We start from the raw sequence: 20600 nt of genomic DNA, 5'->3' as shown, positions 1-20600 counted from the left end.
TCGGATATTGGGGAACACTTTTTGGATAAATTCTTCCTTCGATGTAACTAAATTACAGAAATTCCCGGGCAATACTATTTTTCTCGACGTCTCATTGACTGGCAGCTTTCCGTTCCCAATGTCCAGTAGATTTCGTGAGAATACGTCGGCTGAGTCTTTGTTCGTAACTAGACACGCATATTCGTCTTCAACTGTAATGTACGTACATGTTTCCACAATATATAATATTTCAGGCAAGCATTTATCTCGTCAGCTGGTGTCGATCGGGAAATCACAGGCAACGTTTGTCTGAAATCCCCTGCGAGCAATATTAACGCGTTCCCATGCATTGCTCTCAGACGCTCAGTCTCTCGGAAGGAGGCCCGTTCTTCGTCAGTCATATTCTTAATCTTACGTCTTTTTGCTTCTGTATTGCGAATACAACGACCCAATCTCGACTTTTTTAGTGGTATGACTTCGTTTCTTACTGAATATTTACAAAAAATAAAATTTATATCTCAATTTCTTCTTTCAATATGTTTTTAATTTTTGACAGGAAATGCTTTTATTTGCTTTTAGAGGGCGCAGTAGTAGGGGCACGGGGAAACGCTAAAAAAATAGATATCATTCGCAGCCGCAGATAAGCTATCAACATCAAAAGTAGTCAATAACCGAGCTGGAACCTCAACGCATGTTCTCTAAAAATTTGGGCATAAACGGTTCAGAACTTTTCAAGTTTCTTCTTTCAATATGTTTTGAATTTCTGAAAAGAAATGCTTTGATTCAGCTGGCTGCCTGGAGATAGTGCAGCAGTAGGGTCGCCTGGACGCTAAGGTCGGACTACCCCTATACGATTTATGGGGATCGAAAAATAGATGTTGGCCTATTCTCTTAGTTTCCGGATAAGCACAAAAAATTTCGATCTAAATCGGTGCAATACCGTTTCGGAGGAGTAAGGGCACGATATTTGTTACACGAGAATTTTATATATGAATATTTTACCACAAATCAAATTGTTAAAATTTCATAACTTATCCAAAAATGCATTAATTTCAATTCGGAAAGCTGTTTTATGTTCATTTTTAGCAGCTTAATAAAACTGCATACTCAATTTAATATGTGAATTTTTAGCCGATTTTTGGATATTTTAATGATGTAACCCCTTTCCATTTAAAAAAAAACGTTAAATTTCTGAAAAAAAATTTCTTTGCCCGGAGATAGCCAGAAATATTCGCCTGTTGCTGCTGATCAAAAATATATAGGATTTATAGGGTCGGAAATGACTCCTTCACTTAGTTTTAAGCTTCCGACTGAAGGTGCAATACCATTTTTTAATCGATATTATATATTTTTATAGGAAAATTTTAATACAAATCAAAATGTAAAAATTTCATAACTTATCCAAAAATGCATTAATTTCAATTCAGAAAGCGGTTTTATGTTCATTTTTAGCAGATTAATAAATCTTCCTATTGTTTATAGAGTCGGAAATGACATCTTAACATAGTTTTAAGCTGCCGACTGAAGATGCAATACCATTTTTTAATCAATATTATATATATTTTTATAGCAAAATTTTACTACAAATCAAAATGTAAAAATTTCATAACTTATCCAAAAATGCATTAATTTCAATTCAGAAAGCTGTTTTATGTTCATTTTTAGCAGCTTAATAAAACTGCATACTCAATTTAATATGTGAATTTTGGCCGATTTTTATAAATTTTAATGATTTCCATTTTTTAAAAAAATGTTAAATTTCTGAAAAAAAAATTCTTTGCCCGAAGATAGCCAGAAATATTCGCCTGTTGCTGCTGATCAAGAATATATATGATTTATAGGTTCGGAAATGACTCCTTCACTTAGTTTTAAGCTTCCGACTAAAGGTGCAATACCATTTTTAAGCGATATTATTTATATTTTTATATGAATATTTTACCACAAATCAAAATGTAAAAATTTCATTACTTATCCAAAAATGCATTAATTTCAATTCAGAAAGCGGTTTTATGTTCATTTTTGGCAGCTTAATAAAACTGCATACTCAATTTAATATGTGAATTTTTGGTCGATTTTTCCGTTTAAAAAAAAATATGTTAAATTTCTGAAAAAAAATTTCAGTGCCCGGAGATAGTCAGAAATATTCGCCTGTTGCTGCTGATCAAGAATATATATGATTTATAGGGTCGGAAATGACTCCTTCACTTAGTTTTAAGCTTCCGACTAAAGGTGCAATACCATTTTTAAGCGATATTATTTATATTTTTATATGAATATTTTACCACAAATCAAATTGTTAAAATTTCATAACTTATCCAAAAATGCATTAATTTCAATTCGGAAAGCTGTTTTATGTTCATTTTTAGCAGCTTAATAAAACTGCATACTCAATTTAATATGTGAATTTTTAGCCGATTTTTGGATATTTTAATGATGTAACCCCTTTCCATTTAAAAAAAAACGTTAAATTTCTGAAAAAAAATTTCTTTGCCCGGAGATAGCCAGAAATATTCGCCTGTTGCTGCTGATCAAAAATATATAGAATTTATAGGGTCGGAAATGACTCCTTCACTTAGTTTTAAGCTTCCGACTGAAGGTGCAATACCATTTTTTAATCGATATTATATATTTTTATAGGAGAATTTTAACACAAATCAAAATTTAAAAATTTCATAACTTATCCAAAAATGCATTAATTTCAATTCAGAAAGCGGTTTTATGTTCATTTTTAGCAGATTAATAAATCTTCCTATTGTTTATAGAGTCGGAAATGACATCTTAACATAGTTTTAAGCTGCCGACTGAAGATGCAATACCATTTTTTAATCAATATTATATATATTTTTATAGCAAAATTGTACTACAAATCAAAATGTAAAAATTTCATAACTTATCCAAAAATGCATTAATTTCAATTCAGAAAGCTGTTTTATGTTCATTTTTAGCAGCTTAATAAAACTGCATACTCAATTTAATATGTGAATTTTGGCCGATTTTTATAAATTTTAATGATGTAACCCCTTTCCATTTTTTAAAAAAATGTTAAATTTCAGAAAAAAAAATTATTTGCCCGAAGATAGCCAGAAATATTCGCCTGTTGCTGCTGATCAAGAATATATATGATTTATAGGTTCGGAAATGACTCTTTCACATAGTTTTAAGCTTCCGACTGAAGGTGCAATACAATTTTTTAAGGGATATTAATTATATTTTTACTACAAATCAAAATGTAAAAATTTCATTACTTATCCAAAAATGGATTAATTTCAATTCAGAAAGCGGATTAATTTATATGTTGAGCAGGTTGATAAAAGTGCATACTCAATTTAAAATGTGAATTTTTGGCCGATTTTTGGAAATGTTAATGATGTAACCCCTTTCCATTTAAAAAAAAATAATGTTAAATTTCTGACAAAAAATTTCTTTGTCCGGAGATAGCCAGAAAGATTCGCCTGTTGCTGCTGATCAAGAATATATATGATTTATAGGGTCAGAAATGACTCCTTCACATAGTTTTAAGCTTCCGACTGAAGGTGCAATACCATTTTTTAATCGATATTATTTATATTTTTATATGATTATTTTACCACAAATCAAAATGTAAAAATTTCATAACTTATCCAAAAATGCATTAATTTCAATTCAGAAAGCGGTTTTATGTTCATTTTTGGCAGCTTAATAAAACTGCATACTCAATTTAATTTTTTCTCATTTCATTGCCCGGAGATAGCCAGAAATATTCGCCTGTTGCTGCTGATCAAAAATATATAGGATTTATAGGGTCGGAAATGACTCCTTCACTTAGTTTTAAGCTTCCGACTGAAGGTGCAATACCATTTTTTATCTAATAATGCATTAATTTCAATTCAGAAAGCGGATTAGTTTATATCAACATATAGCAGGTTGATATAAGTGCAGCCAGAAATATTCGCCTATTGCTGCTGATCAAGAATATATATGATTTATAGGGTCGGAAATGACTCCTTCACTTAGTTTTAAGCTTCCGACTGAAGGTGCAATACCATTTTTAAGCGATATTATTTATATTTTTATATGAATATATTACAACAAATCAAAGTGTAAAAATTTCATAACTTATCCAAAAATGCATTAATTTCAATTCGGAAAGCGGTTTTATGTTCATTTTTGGCAGCTTAATAAAACTGCATACTCAATTTAATATGTGAATTTTTTGTCGATTTTTATACATTTTAATGATGTAACCCCTTTCCATTTAAAAAAAATATGTTAAATTTCTGAAAAAAAATTTCTTTGCCCGGAGATAGCCAGAAATATTCGCCTGTTGCTGCTGATCAAGAATATATATGATTTATAGGATCGGAAATGACTCCTTCACTTAGTTTTAAGCTTCCGACTGAAGGTGCAATACCATTTTTTATCCAAAAATGCATTAATTTCAATTCAGAAAGCGGATTAGTTTATATTAACATATAGCAGGTTGATAAAAGTGCAGCCAGAAATATTCGCCTGTTGCTGCTGATCAAGAATATATATGATTTATAGGGTCGGAAATGACTCCTTCACATAGTTTTAAGCTTCCGACTGAAGGTGCAATACCATTTTTTAAGGGATATTAATTATATTTTTACTACAAATCAAAATGTAAAAATTTCATTACTTATCCAAAAATGCATTAATTTCAATTCAGAAAGCGGATTAATTTATATGTTGAGCAGGTTGATGAAAGTGCATACTCAATTTAAAATGTGAATTTTTGGCCGATTTTTGGAAATTTTAATGATGTAACCCCTTTCCATTTAAAAAAAAATGTTAAATTTCTGAAAAAAAAATTTCTTTGCCCGGAGATAGCCAGAAATATTCGCCTGTTGCTGCTGATCAAAAATATATAGGATTTATAGGGTCGGAAATGACTCCTTTACTTAGTTTTAAGCTTCCGACTGGATGTGCAATACCATTTTTTAATCGATATTATTTATATTTTTATAGGAAAATTTTACTACAAATCAAAATGTAAAAATTTTATAACTTATCCAAAAATTCATTAATTTCAATTCAGAAAGCGGATTTATCTATATGTTGAGCGGGTTGATAAAAGTGCATACTCAAATTAAAATGTGAATTTTTGGCCGATTTTTGGAAATTTTAATGATGTAACCCCTTTCCATTTAAAAAAAAAAATGTTAAATTTCTGAAGAAAAATTTCTTTGCCCGGAGATAGCCAAAAATATTCGCCTGTTGCTGCTGATCAAAAATATATAGGATTTATAGGGTCGGAAATGACTCCTTCACATAGTTTTAAGCTTCCGACTGAAGGTGCAATACCATTTTTTAAGCGATATTATTTATATTTTTACTACAAATCAAAATGTAACAAGAAAGGAAGCTAACTTCGGCACGCCGAAGTTTATATACCCTTGCAGATATAACTTCTATGAATAGGAATCCATACAATATAAATTATATATATTTGTGTTAAAAAACAATGAAGTAATACCTGCTTTCATTTCATTCACATATACATATTATATTTGCAGTTTTACATTCACAGATTTGCATTTTTCCTCTACATCAAACGATCGTTTGTATGGCACCTATATGATATAGTCGTCCGATTTTTATGAAATTTGCCACAAAATTTAAGACTTATATAAAATGGCTATACCTCAAATTTGATGAAAATCAGCTGAAAACTAAAAAAGTTATAAATTTAATTGTATTAATTTCTCGATCGTTCCTATGGGAGCTATATGATATAGTAATCCGATTTTCATAAAATTTTACACAAAATTTTAGAATAATATAAAATGGCTATATTTTAAATTTGATTAAATTCTGTTGAAAACTAAAAATGTTATCGCCACCGCGATTGTCAGTCTTCCGACAACAGCCACCGCCATTCTCATTCCTCTCAAATTTCTCGATCGTTCCTATGGCAGCTATATGATATATTAGTCAGATTTTCATAAAATTTTACACAAAATTGTAGAATAATATGAAATGGCTATATCTCAAATTTGAACAAATTCTGTTGAAAACTAAAAATTTTATAATTTTTTTTGTAAAACTTTTCCGATCATTCCTATGACAGCTATATGATATAGTCGTCCGATCCGGCCCGTTCCGACATATATACGAGTGAGAGTATATAGAAGACTAACTGCAAAGTTTCATTTAGATAGCTTCAAAACTGAGAGACTAGTTTGCGTAGAAACGGACAGACGGACAGACAGACAGACGGACAGACGGACAGACGGACAGACGGACAGACGGACATGGCTAGATCGACTCGGCTGTTGATCCTGATCAAGAATATATATACTTTATATAGTCGGAGGTGCCTCCTTCACTGCGTTGCAAACTTCTGACTGAAATTATAATACCCTGCAAGGGTATAAAAATTTCATTACTTATCCAAAAATGCATTAATTTCAATTCAGAAAGCGGATTAATTTATATGTTGAGCAGGTTGATAAAAGTGCATACTCAATTTAAAATGTGAATTTTTGGCCTATTTTTGGAAATTTTAATGATGTAACCCCTTTCCATTTAAAAAAAAAATGTTAAATTTCTGAAAAAAAATTTCTTTGCCCGGAGATAGCCAGAAATATTCGCCTGTTGCTGCTGATCAAGAATATATATGATTTATAGGGTCGGAAATGACTCCTTCACATAGTTTTAAGCTTCCGACTGAAGGTGCAATACCATTTTTTAATCGATATTATATATTTTTATAGAATTTTACCACAAATCAAAATGTAAAAATTTCATAACTTATCCAAAAATGCATTAATGTCAATTCAGAAATATTCGCCTGCTGCTGCTGATCAAGAATATATATGATTTATAGGGTCGGAAATAACTCCTTCACTTAGTTTTAAGCTTCCGACTGAAGGTGCAATACCATTTTTTAATCGATTTTATTTATATTTTTAAAGGAAAATTTTACTACAAATCAAAATGTAAAAATTTCATTACTTATCCAAAAATGCATTAATTTCAATTCGGAAAGCGGATTTATGTTCATTTTTAGCAGCTTAATAAAACTGCATACTCAATTTAATATGTGAATTTATGGCCGATTTTTTGAAATTTTAATGATGTAACCCCTTTCCATTTAAAAAAAAAAACGTTAAATTTCTGAAAAAAAATTTCTTTGCCCCGAGGTAGCCAGAAATATTCGCCTGTTGCTGCTGATCAAAAATATATAGGATTTATAGGGTCGGAAATGACTCCTTCACATAGTTTTAAGCTTCCGACTGAAGGTGCAATACCATTTTTTAAGCGATATTAATTATATTTTTACTACAATTCAAAATGTAAAAATTTCATTACTTATCCAAAAATGCATTAATTTCAATTCAGAAAGCGGATTAATTTATATGTTGAGCAGGTTGATAAAAGTGCATACTCAATTTAAAATGTGAATTTTTGGCCGATTTTTGGAAATTTTAATGATGTAACCCCTTTCCATTTAAAAAAAATAATGTTAAATTTCTGAAAAAAAATTTCTTTGCCCGGAGATAGCCAGAAATATTCGCCTGTTGCTGCTGATCTAGAAAATATAGGGTTTATAGGGTCGGAAATGACACCTTCACTTAGTTTTAAGCTTTCGACTGTAGGTGCAATACCATTTTTTAATCGATATTATTTATATTTTTATAGGAAAATTTTACTACAAATCAAAATGTAAAAATTTTATAACTAAGCCAAAATTGCATCAATTTCAATTCGGAAAGCGGGTTTATATTCATTTATTTGGTTGGTAGGTTTATAGGGTCGGAAATGTTTCCTTCACTGCGTGGCAAGCTTTCGACTGAAACTGTAATACTCCGTATTTTCAAATTTTTTTTAATATTTATCTATATTTGTACGAAAATGTGTTTTGCTAACCAAAGCTTAAAAAACTCATAACTAAGCCAAAAATACAAACCTATAGATTCGCCTGTTGATGCTGATCAAGAATATATTTGATTTATAGGGTCGGAAAAGTTTCCTTCACTGCGTTGCAAGCTTCTGACTGAAACTATTTTTTTTTGTAACCCCTTATAATTAAAAAAAAAAATTTACCATAAAATTGCTTCTCTCTTTTAAGCCTAGAAAAATTTGCCTGTTGATGCTGATCAAGAATATGTATGGTATATAGGGTCGGAAATGACTCCTTCACTGCGTGGCAAGCTTTCGACTGAAACTGTAATACTCCGTATTTTCACATTTTTTTCAATATTTATCTGTTTTTAAGACAATTTTTTGTACAATCCAAAGCTTAAAAAATTCATAACTAGGCCAAAAATTCATTAATTTTGATACGGAAGACTGTTCTGTGCTAGTTTTGAATATGTTAGTACGACTGCATACTCAATTTAAAATGTAATAATTTAAAATTTTTATCAATTTTTTGTAAAATTCTTGTAATTTATTAAAATAACAAATATTATGTTCGTTGACTCAGCATTTATTTTTAAATACACCGCTTCTTCTCACGCTCTTAGTACATCTTTTTTTATTTAGAATTCCGATTTTATCCAAAACGCTTCAAGTATTTTTTGTTGGTTCCATAATTTGTTAATTTAAATTCGCTATTTGTTTGTGAGTCTTCGCTCGCAATTTGCATATTTTCTATTATTTAGCAATAATATTAAAAGATCTAGGGAAACGAATAAATTTAATAAAATCATCAGTTTTGTATGCATGCAAAAAAAACTCTAGTTAAAATAAAGTTAATAGACAGTTTAACGTATTTTCGGCACGAGATTTCCTTACAAAATACAGCATATAAAATACATATAAATATCTGTAGAACATGTCACTCTCTTAATCTTCACCTTTGTCTGTTTTCGTTTCGGTTCCGCTTACTCATTTACATACTAAAATCAACGTTATATGGATATTGGCTAAATATAAAACCACCGAAAAAACCAAGGCACAATCATTTGAAAATCGTATATTAAGCCACGATTTATGTATGTATGTCCGGAACTCCGGTATAACCGCTACGTTCTGAGCTCCAATAAACCTAAGACTATATTGGTAACATCCAAATATCTTAACTAGAGTATAACTTTTTTCTAGTTTCCATATAAAAAATATAAAAAAATCTCTCTATTCGGGACCAGTCTAGAACTTGTGCTCGTTTGTGTGACGATGATGCTGAAAGGGGCCAGGCTGCATGATCTGATTGGGAGTAGGATGCAGGTGAAAATGTTGCTGTGGCAGTGTCTTCCTGGAGTCACCACTGCTGGCGCGGGAGGATAATGACGAGGCGGTAGTGTTGGGTGGCGTGCCTAAGACCTGTCCATGTCTGTAACCGTGCCCGCTTTCCTGTCCGTATCCGGGAGGCGCCTTCTTTCGCTTAGAGTAATAGCAGAATATGCAGAAACCATTCTGCGGTGTGGTACATCAAATGTTTGTGGGACTGCGCGTGGCAGATGAAGTGCGATAATGCGATCCAGATCTGTAAAATTAATTAATTTTATATCTATCAAAAATAAGAGACATACATAAATTTTATTCTCCCTTCACTGACCTTGAAATGCTGGATGTGTAATCTCGAACAGGAGTGCGCGTCTCTCTCCGCTGGTAGGAGGAGGTGCCTTCTCCGCTCCTGCTGCTGGCCGTCGAGGGCTCAAGTAGGGACATCGTCCTGTGATCATACGCCCGGATGGATCGTCTACCAATGGTTGCATAACCATCCAGGTGGCTGCTTGCTGCGCCGCTACCTGTGCTGTTGGTGGTAGGCAGGCTACCATTTATCGTGTAGGAGGAGCGTCTTTTTGGATTGTATGTGTTGTAGTAGCCACTTGGGATCGCTCCATTGCTAGGACTCGAGCTCGAGGAGGTCTTGTAACGCATGGGCACGGAGGTGTAGTCGTGCGTTTCATAACGCTTGCTGATAAACGAAGGAGAGGAATTCCGAATGTCATTCAGGCTCTGCCTCGGCTTGCTAGTAGCTCCCGCTGAAGACGAGGAGTAGTCCAGAGGTGAGCGGTAGACAGGAGGCTTGAGCTCCGTTCCCACGGGACTCAATTTAAGGGGCCTGAAGAACTGCTGGGCTATGTCCGGAGAGTGCGTTCGTATCGGTGGTGGATCTAGATCTGCGGCGTGCACCTTGTGACTGGAGCGCGCCTTAACCGACGCCTGCTGCTCCCGGTAGTAGTCCCTTACCGCCGAGGGACCCACTATACTGCTGGTGCGACGCGGTTTTTTATGCTCATTGAATCGACTGTAGAAGCTTCGCCTCTTGATCCGGTCGATCACACTCTCGTTAGGATCGGAGCTCTCGGAGCAGCGCGTGGGTGAGGACAGGGACGCCCTAGATAGACGGGAGACCGTTGGTGAGGGTGTAGCGTGTAACATAAAGTTGTCCTCGGAGCATATGGACCAGTTGTCAAAGTACAGTTCCGGCTCTTCGGTGGGTGAGAGGAACGTAGAGGTAGAGGCGCATTCGTCCTGGCAGCTATGGGAGTCCGACGAGCAATTGGCAATGTTTTCGCTGGAGGGCGTTAGCAGCGTATTGTTCCTATTGATCTCGTATGCCGAGGAAGTCCTGTAGCCGGAGGTCTGGGAATTGGAGTTGTGGTTTGTGTTGGTCGAATTGTTGTTGGTGGCGTTCTCCGTAGACTGCTGGCTGGAGCTATTATTGGAGCTAGCGCTCTTAATGGCACCCGGATAGGGTGGCAAGTTAGAGTAGATTCCCAATACAGAGTTTCCATTGAGCAAAGCTGGGTTCGTCTTAGCTCCTCGGTAGCTGATGCCCCCTGTTGATGCGGGGGCAGTGGACAACTCACCGGAACAGGCGTTGCTCGACCCATTGGCGCCGGCCAAATCCAGCATTAGCCCCTTGCGCTTCTCCTTGTTGATTGTCGCGGCTGACGGCGGTATATTGCTGGAGGTCTGAAAGCTTTGCCTGGTGTTTTGGCTGCAATCAGGGCAGGCCGTCTCACAGTTGCAGTTCTCCTCGTTGGTTGGTAGTGGACAAATATTCACCTTAGTGGCCTTGACCACATTTTGATAGATGGGCGAGGTTGGCAGCAAGACATCCCCCTGCGGATCCTGCTCCTCTCGAAGCTGACGCTCAATGTTGCTGGTGGAACGAGTACTCCTAACCCGCCGCTGTTCACTGATCTCCCTATCGAAGCGGCGCAGTAGACCACCGAACATCTTGTTAACTGCACTTCCTTGCTTAGCCTGAGCCGCTTGAGAGGCCGCGTGCAGTTCCTCAACGCTGGCCGCCCGCTTGGGACGCATAATTTCATTGGGCTGATTTCTTGGCACTGATCTTTCTCTGAAGGATCGCAGCATAGTTTCAAAACGAGATCTCTTGTCTAATCGCTTGTCTTCCGTGGGTTCCAGTTCCAGTTCCGGTTCCAGTTCCAGTTCCAGTTTCCCGCTATCGAAAAATTTTTTCTTTGACTTTTCTGGAGACATGCGATTTTCAGACGATTCCCGGTTTTGGGTACAGGCCAGAGAAGCAGCTCCTCCGGTGGATCCATGCTTTTTTTCCTTGCTCATCGCAGAGTCTCGTAGTTTCTCAAACTTTTGACCTAGGGCATAAAGCAAGCCCTTGCTGGATTTCTTCTCAGGTGACTTTTCCTTTACTTTGATTACCGGACTGGATTCCTTAGAGCTATCTACATCAGTAGTTGTTGCAGTAGTTGCCGGAGTGGTCGGTGTAACTGGTATGGGTGGCACCAGCTTAGACTTCTTTGAGACCTTGATAATCTTCTTAATGGTGGTAGATCGCGAATCGCTTGAGGAGGTTCCAGTGTCCTTTGCATCCGTAACCGTCGTTATGGTTCCAGTGGACGTGGCCGACAGTGATTTCTCTTCCGATGTGGACTTGGAACTAGTGGTACTGGTCATAACTGTGGAAACTGGAATGGTTTCAGCTATTGTTGGTATAGCCACTCCGCTTCGCGTAACCTTTCGCAGCTCTTTGGGAATGGCCAACTTTGTGGCCGGGTAACTTTTTGGTCTGATCAGTCGACTCTCTCGAGTAGCAGGTTCCGTTGAGACAGAATCATTGGTCACTGCTGAGGTAAGCTTGCTGGGCAATTTGCTGGGCATGATTGAGGAGGTCTGCTCAGTCAGATCTGCGGGGGTCTTGATACTCTGTGCGAGATCCTTCATGGGGTACGACTTCGGCCTCTTTAGCTTGGTTTCCCTGGGAGCACAGCTAGCCAATTCAGTATTATCTGCATTTGTGGCTTTAATGGCCTCATCTGCCTTCTTGGCTACCTTCTTGACCTTCCTCACCATAGCCATCGTTGTCGACGTATTTGCAGTTGAAATTCTGCCTACTTCTGGTTCACTGGCTGTGGTCTCCTTGGGTTTCACCTTTCTGGTTTTTCTAATGGTGGAAGTCTGCTCCGCTTTTTCAGTATCCTTAGTCTGCTCACTTTGAGTTCTCGCAGCGGAAAGGAGTTGCAGCTCTTGCAGTATATTGTCCGCCAGTTCATGTTTATCTAGATCCGTTTCCCGCTCCCGAGACCTTGAACTTCGTAGCCGGACACTAGAAGGCTGAACTAATTTTGAATGCAGATCAGTAAATAGTTCCATGCTCTTATTGCGCGAATGACGAATGGATAATGGAATGGATCCTGGATTTAAAGGTGGCTCCGTTTGCTCCACATTTGGTAAGCTGTGCTTTCGTTGCCTCAAATCCTGAGACTGTAGCTGCCCCTGGTCATGCTGGTCATTGGACTTTTCCCGTATCTCCATTAACATTGTTTGGGTTTCCCGATCTCTGGAATCATCAAAGAAGTCGGGTCGCAGAAAGCGCGAGATTCGGCGCTGCGAGGACCGTCCGATCCGAAGGGAGCTGGTACCCTCTGAGACAGGAACTTGTGGGAGTTGAGGTGGAGGTGAGAGGCACCCACTCGGAGGACGCCCCAAACCGCCACTATAGCCCTTCTCCTGGGCATCTGTTGGAGCAATTGATGGACTCACGTTGCTTGACTTGCTTAAATAGGGGGAGTAGTACTTATACTTGTCGCTGATTTCACTGGTGTAGGTGCTGCTGCTGCATAAGGACGATTTTCCGTAGTCGTCCCTACAGGCACTGCTGCCCCGGCTCTTAGTGCTTTGTGTGGATCTACTCTCCGCTTCTTGTACCGAGGATTGCGCAGGCGTCTGGCTGCGGCTAAGGCTCCTCCGGTAAATGGCAGAACTTGCAGAAGTTGTCTTAGGTGCATCGGTCTTAGATCTAAAGTCTAACAAATCGTTCTGCCGCTGCTGATGATCCAAAGTATGGCCCCTGCCCCCGCTTTGACTGCGCTTGTAGGCCTTTGGCGTGGAGGAACTGCTGGGTGCACCGGACTGAACGCTCAGGGTGCGTGATAGCTTCCGGGCCTGGGTGGGCGGCAGCTTAGCTAGAAGCTGCTCCTGGAAGCATTTGGGCAGTCCCGGAGTTATGCTAGACAAGGTCGCCAAGTCCTTTTTGCTGAGCTTCAGGCGGGACAGATCGAGGTCGGCCAAGTCCAGTGGCTCCTCGCTGTTTGCTGAATTTGTTTTTGACTCGGTTGACGCTCTTTCCACATGGCCAGGTGCAGAGCTGGGCTTTCCCATGGAGCCTTGGTGACCTATGGGAAGAGTTTAAAATGACAAATTTAAGGAGAAATATCTTTATAGGAAAGTAAAAGGAAATCTTTAGATGGATCAGTAATGAAGCCACTTACTTGTCCGGTGCACTGATGATAGGTATAAACCTTCTTTCTTTACTTACATGACTGATCGATGCCACAGTGCCGCCGCCCAGAGATATCTAAAACCTTTTCTTGTTTTCTCTTTTTCGCAACCAAAAGAATCACATTCTAAAGCAGAAGAGACCCGAACACTTAACATACTTGCAGGAAGGGTTAAGGATTAAAGTGTTCCAGCAAAAGTTAACGTAATCAAAACACAACTAAAAATAATTAACTCACGTGCAAGGTACGGGCAGTAACAAATGCTGGTCGAATAAAGGTTTCACATTTTATTTACTTGGTGTACTACTTAGTTTGTATAAAAATAGTATTACGTTTAATGGTTTAGTCCGTTATCAGTTTAATTCTCAGTTATCAGGTTTAGGAATTCTTTTTCATGTTTTAATAAAATATTGCTTATGCTTAAAGCTTGAAGCTCTTGCGCATGAAAATGCTCAACTGAGAATGGACAATGGAGTTGATAAGATGACTGAATGCTGTCGTTTAGTTTCTAGCCGAAACGTTTAAAATTCCTTTAAAATTAAAATCACAAATCATACATTTTTTCATTCTACTGGGGAATGCTCTGTAGTATAAATGTATTATCCAATGTAATTGTGCCTGATCGATATCTAAATAAATGATTCCACTCTTTATTAAAAACTTTCAGCCTGAGTGGTTAAGATTATTTATTATTCACTGTACTAGGGAACGTTTTGTGGTAACCAAATCAAGTGGATTTTAATTAACTAAAATATATAAATTAAAATGTAAACAAATTTCTGTCTTGTCTTCTTTTGGGCCTCCTTCAGCCAATTCTAGCTGCTGTTCCTTGGGCTGGGATTTTGAGAACGCTTCTGCCAGCGGGAAATGTCAAAAATAAAATTTTTGGTTAAACAGTAAACAATTATGCAAACAAAGTAAAAAGTTGATTTGGCCAAAACTAGAGCAGCACTCCACGCACCCCCAACCGCAGCGCACACACGTCATGTGGTGTTACAGCTTCCTGGGGCTTCCTGCGGTCGGGGTTTCTCTACCGAGGTCACTGCTGGACGTGGGCATAGGCGTGGATATGGATGAGCTGGCGGATCTTATGGCCGCGACGGATGTTATGGCTGCTTGTCGTGGAGGCTGTTTAGCGCCTCTGCCATTGAGGTTGCCGCAGTTGGTCTTGGAGTAGAAGGAGACGAACATGTCTGGATGCGGTTTGGTGGCGGTTGTACTGAACGTACTTTGGTTAATGGTTATAACATGCTTTGTGGGCGTGGTGGTAGTAGTTAAAGTAGTTAAACCTTCTGTAAACGAAAGTAAGTACAAAACATGTGTAAACGGCCAATAATAAAATTATTCATAAAGTATTTGTAAAACATGTAATGGAAGGATGAAATTTTATGTATTAGGCGGTTGAGAAAAAGAGCATTCTAATATTGTATGTAAAGTTTGGTTTCAAGAATTTTCTTTTTACTTTAGAACTTTAGGTGATATTCATGCTGTGCTTCCGGAAACATCATTATGCGAATAAAATTAACACGAAGACAACCAAATTAGGACTTGCATTATTGACACAATCTACATTTTTATTTCTGTGTACGGCTGTGATTGTGGTGATATTGAATATGATCATGGCTTTCGGGGTTAGAAATCTACGAAATGATGATGAACATAAACAGTTCGATTAGTAGCTGAGAATTTCAGTTCTGTACATTATCGTATTCAAAGTTTTGGACATTTTTTCTTCGTCAATTAATTGCTTGCTTGATTGTGTGTGTGCTCTATCAACTCTGATTTGCATCCATTGGGACGCATTTTAACAATTGAGACTCTGTTAGATATAGTTATTAGAAAAAAGCCCAGAACTCGAAAATTTGTTTTTGTTTTGTTTGTTTGTTTTAATTTACAATTTTAGTGCCAAGTTAGTGGTTTCTATTATTTTTTGTTTAGCTTGTTGGCGATTTTAAACGGCGTGAACAGAGACTTAGGGTAAACTACATTGATAAGCTAAGAGTGTGCTGATTGGTAGGTGCGCATGTATTTGTATTTGCTTTGCATGTTTGTGAGCTTGGTGGGTTTGTTAAAGAAATTAATTTCTTGTAACACACAAAAGTTGGGGGTTTAATTTTGTTTTTTAAATCGTAACTAATAAAACATCAAAAAGAATAACTGGAAAACTCAACTAAAAACTTGTTTTTGTTTTTGATTTTTGTGTTAGCTCATTAGAATAATTGTTTTTCTTTTTTTTTTTTGTGTGTTGCTTGAGTGTAGGATAAATATTTAAGATAATTTGTAGTCGAACGATTTGGTAAAAACTAAAACAAATTTATGGTAGCGGGGCCATTTGCATCAAACTGTACAACAATTAAAATAACCAAAAAAAAATAGTTCAAACATGTTCTTATGGTTGCGAAAACAAATTCTTAGAGTGGTCACTACAATAATAATAATATAAACAATTATTTTTATTTTTATTTTTATTTTTTCCTTTTTTGTTTTGGACTGTTTTTGTTTTATTGTCATCAATGTGGTTGTAGTTCTCACTGGAAAATGTAGTACATTAATAAGGTTGTGTTGGTGTTTCATTCGCTATAGTTTATTTAATGTAAATACAATTTCCCTTATATCATAAACAATTTCTCGCGTTTTAAGTAACATTTAGGTCGGCTTTGTCATACATAAATATATATTTAACCATATATATTCTCATACTTGAGCGTAAGTGTGTGTAAGTCGGCGTTGGCTTATACAGAACTTTGAATACGATTTCGTGACAATTTTAACTTTTACTAGCTGGACAAATCGCTTGGCCTTCTCTTTATTTTTTATTTTATAACTTTATTTTCATCATCATCATCATAGCATGTAGGCTCAAGGGAAGAGGAAAGGAAACGCATATAGGGGTAAATAATAACTTAAATGGCGGGTATTTGGCTGACTTTCAATTTTGAGCAATTAAAATAAATTCCTAGGCACGTAAGCATGGGCGGCATTAAGGGGTTAATAACAATAGAGTTGTGCTCTAGGACAGATAGCGTTTTTATAAGTAGTTAGGTATAGATCACTTGATAGAGACAGCTATTAAGTGAATATAGTAGATAGAGATTTACTTGCTATTAGAACTGTGCGCGGACACAAAACAGAAAGTCAAGTAAACAAAATCAAGTAAAGTATATAGCTTTTAACGGAAAAATAAAGTTCTATTATAATGATTGTGTATTAATTGGCATTTTCAATCGATAATTGAAGTAGACACTTAATGACTATTTGCTATTGCTTGATGTTCTGGTTTCAGGGGACATTTCATGGGTTTAAACTAAGTCGAGTAATAATTAATTTTATTCGTATATGTTCTTTTGTTTTTGTTGTAATTTTTGTTTATTTAGCAGACATCAAAACTACTTGAACTTAAATAAGTTAAGAGGTGTACAAACGCGTACGTGTAAAGATTGGCATTCTTATTTACTTAGCATACTTTTCAGTGCGCTTTTTTAGTTCTACTCTGGTTTTTGTCTCTGTGTGTACGAGGATCTGGATCCACTCCGGAGATGGATATGGATCTGTCTAGGCCGCGTATAATTCACTACTGATCTAGGTATTTACTCTTTATTCTGTGATATTCACCTCTTGGGAGCGTGGCCCCTGTACGCGTAAACATCGATTCCATGTCGCTCCCCAAGTCCCGGGACATGCTGTGCCTCCAGGGCGCGCCAAGCCCGGTACTGTTGCTGCTGCTGTTTAGGCGACTGTGGAGGATATCGTAAAAAGAGAGCAAGTCAGTAAATTGTGGACACAGCAACGGAGCTACATACGTTCGCCGAGGGACATATACATTACAGGAGCTTGCAACTAACAGTTAGCAGCCATAATTCTGTGCGGATAGATGGACGTGGCCCAACCATCGGCGCAGCAGATTCGTAATGCCCAAGGCCCTCATCCAGCGTACCCCGCACTTAAAAGCAGGCCAGAAATGGGCATAATTGGACATTGGGGCGGAATACGGCACGGTTCTATCGTACGAGAAAAGTTGGTTGTTGGGTACTTACACTTTCTTTTTCTCAACCGTCTCGCTAAACGTATAACTAACTTGGGATCTTTGCACACTGTGAGTGATTAGTTAAGCGTTGGTATTGATTGTAGGATGAAGGCAAGATAACAATTGGCAGCATGTAAGAAATGCACATAAAATTTGCAGTTAATGTTCATATGAGACTTTAGCACAGTGTTAGTGGTAGGTTCAGTGGTTAAGCAAGGGTATCAAAGGAAAAAGGCCCGAAATCCGCCCCTTTGTATATATAAGTGGACTAAGTGGTTGGCTGCCAACTCTAGTTGACACTGCAGCTGTAGGTTGAAAGATCTTCGTGTCGGACGGACTCACTCACCTGGTGAAGGGACCTCCTTGGCTCCAGAACGGACTGTGACTATGGGCCTGCCGCGAAATATCTGTCAGCAGGCGACTAGAATGGCTGGGGAATCCAACAGGCAGGTCGCTGTTGACATTTAAGCGATTCGTCAGGGCTCGCACCTAAGGATTATAAGCGGAGCATAAGTTGGGTGAGCAAAAGAACCGCATTAAGAAGCACGGAGGACGGAGAACGAGCGCTTACCCGCTGGAGCAGCGTCGAAAACAGATTCTCCGCCGTGAGTATTTCAAAGCCATCGTCGTCATCCTCGTCCTCCTCATTTGAGCTTTGCGAGTCGTTGTCTTGACTAATTTTCTTGACAGGTCTTGAACTTCTGCGGGTACGCCAAATGGAAAGATGGTAAAAAGATGTGTATCGGATATATTAACAAGAAAGGAAGCTAACTTCGGCACGCCGAAGTTTATATACCCTTGCAGATAGAACTTCTATGAATAGGAATCAATATATATTATACAATATAAATTATATATATTTGTGTTAAAAAACAATGAAGTAATACCTGCTTTCATTTCATTCACCTATACATATTATATTTGCAGTTTTACATTCACAGATTTGCATTTTTTCTCTACATCAAACGATCGTTTGTAAGGCACCTATATGATATAGTCGTCCGATTTTCATGAAATTTGACACAAAATTTAAGACTAATATAAAATGGCTATTCCTCAAATTTGATGAAAATCTGTTGAAAACTTAAAATGTTATAATTTTTAATTGTATTAATTTCTCGATCGTTCCTATGGGAGCTATATGATTTAGTTGTCTGATTTTCATAAAATTTTATGCAAAATTGTAGAGTATAGTTAAAAGGCTATATCTCAAATTTGATCCAATTCTATTGAAAACTGAAAAAGTGAAAAAAAAATTTTGTAAAAATTTTCCGATCATTCCTATGGCAGCTATATGATATAGTCGTCCGATCCGGCCCGTTCCGACATATATACGAGTGAGAGTATATAGAAGGCTAAATACAAAGTTTCATTCAGAAAGCTTCAAAACTGAGAGACTAGTTTGCGTAGAAACGGACAGACGGACAGAAGGACAGACGGACAGACGGACATGGCTAGATCGACTCGGCTGTTGATCCTGATCAAGAATATATATACTAAATATAGTCTGAGGTGCCTCCTTCACTGCGTTGCAAACTTCTGACTGAAATTATAATACCCTGCAAGGGTATAAAAATATGTATATGAAAGTAACCGAATCAAACGACAGTCAAGCAGAACCAGAAAATTTTGCAATAAAGTTACGTATCCATGACGTGCACTAGGGAAAAGAAGCAACTAGAACCGTATTTGTAAAACCTAAATTTAATTTTCATATATTATCAAAAAATCAAGTTCGTGTATGTTCGATATTTTTAAACGAGATTAGGGATTAGGGATACAACCAATAATAGTTACGTTGGATCCGAAAAATTTGGTGCTAAAAATCAAGTATGATATATTCTGGTCGCTAATGCTATTTTTTTAAGTACAGGTATAGAGTGAAGCACCAACCTGAGTCGGTGGGGGGTGAAGCGAGGCTCCTCCTCAGCACCTCCGCTGCCGCCATCCCGGGTTATCGAAGTGGTGCGCATCTTTTGGAATGGCGAGCCTTCGTCGAAGCCGGCCTCGCTTAGGAGTGAGCTGCATATTAAATCGAATTGAGTCCGGAAAGATGTCGATTGCAAGTAAGCACCACCCACGCCCACCATCACAGCAAAAGTGGACCTTAACTTACCCTATGCGACGCGAAGGACGCAGGCGACTGAATGTGGACCGACTGCTGGTGGTGTGACTCAATTCAGAGGGCTCAACGCTACGCTCCCGCGGTGTGACAAAACCGCCACCCTCGACAGCAATCGGTATGATGAACTCCCTCGGACTCTTCTTAATGGGCTGCGAGGTGCCTTGACTGGTGACTGTAGCCTGCGACATGTTCGTAGTCGTGGTTGCAGCATCAGACTCGGATTCCACCGTCGACTGTCGTGAGAGCGAGCCGGAACTGCAAAGGTCATGGAATACAGGAATTGTATACTACCTCTCAATCTATATTGCACTTAGGATTAAAGTGCATATATGTATATAAAAGTTAATTCGGCTGGGCACTGCTACTTACCGCGTAGTTGTGTTTGAACCGGAGCGTCCGTAGGCCTGCTGCGTGGGCGGCCGCTGTATGGTGATGACGTGCTCCTTGGGCTCCAGACTAGTGGCCCTGGCTTGGAGCGTCGTCTTGATGGGGCTGTATGGGATTGGGCCCTCGCGGGGTGGGGCGCTCCGCAGGTCAGCAACCGGATGCTGCATCTCTGTGCTAAAGCGCATCGCCGATTGCGGCATCGCTGACTGCTCCAGAATCCGCGGTTTAATGTCTAGCTGTACTTCAGCCTTGGCGTTAATCTTGCGTCGCGGCAGAGTGGCCGATTTTAGCGTTATTGAGGCCGTCGACGTCTTAACCGCTGCCGGCGGAGTGGGCGGTCCCTCGGCTTCTCCTGGCGAGGCTGTGGAGAAGTATAGAAATTAGTGATTGTTTTGGGCTGATAATGACTGGACCCGGTGTA

The 20600-nt window shown here is 38.1% G+C and overlaps 1 protein-coding gene across 18 annotated transcripts in view; it reads right to left on the bottom strand.

Annotated features, from left to right (window-relative positions):
- Positions 1–8352: 8352 nt before the first annotated feature.
- Nuak (Nuak family kinase 1) overlaps positions 8353–20600 on the bottom strand; it is a 41062-nt gene continuing 28814 nt past the window's right edge. For 7 of the 18 annotated variants that reach the window (XM_086839950.1, XM_020956168.2, XM_086839953.1 and 4 more), the window contains 9 exons: positions 20162–20540; positions 19784–20047; positions 19561–19689; positions 18239–18368; positions 18014–18156; positions 17678–17734; positions 17256–17377; positions 9485–13538; positions 8353–9412 (listed from right to left, as the gene is read on the bottom strand). In XM_086839950.1, coding sequence (XP_086696076.1) covers positions 9358–9412; positions 9485–13538; positions 17256–17377; positions 17678–17734; positions 18014–18156; positions 18239–18368; positions 19561–19689; positions 19784–20047; positions 20162–20540 — 5333 coding nt within the window. In that variant the 3' untranslated portion in view covers positions 8353–9357. Of the gene's footprint in view, positions 9413–9484; positions 13539–13915; positions 14936–16090; positions 17378–17677; positions 17735–18013; positions 18157–18238; positions 18369–19560; positions 19690–19783; positions 20048–20161; positions 20541–20600 lie in introns of those variants that run through there. The other 11 variants (XM_086839960.1, XM_086839962.1, XM_086839964.1 and 8 more) reach the window with 4 other exon arrangements.

Source organism: Drosophila serrata, unplaced genomic scaffold, assembly GCF_035046125.1.
Source record: "Drosophila serrata isolate PLE 108 unplaced genomic scaffold, ASM3504612v1 contig_382, whole genome shotgun sequence".
Taxonomy (NCBI): Eukaryota; Metazoa; Arthropoda; class Insecta; order Diptera; family Drosophilidae; genus Drosophila; species Drosophila serrata.
This window is presented reverse-complemented; position numbering and strand designations above follow the sequence as displayed.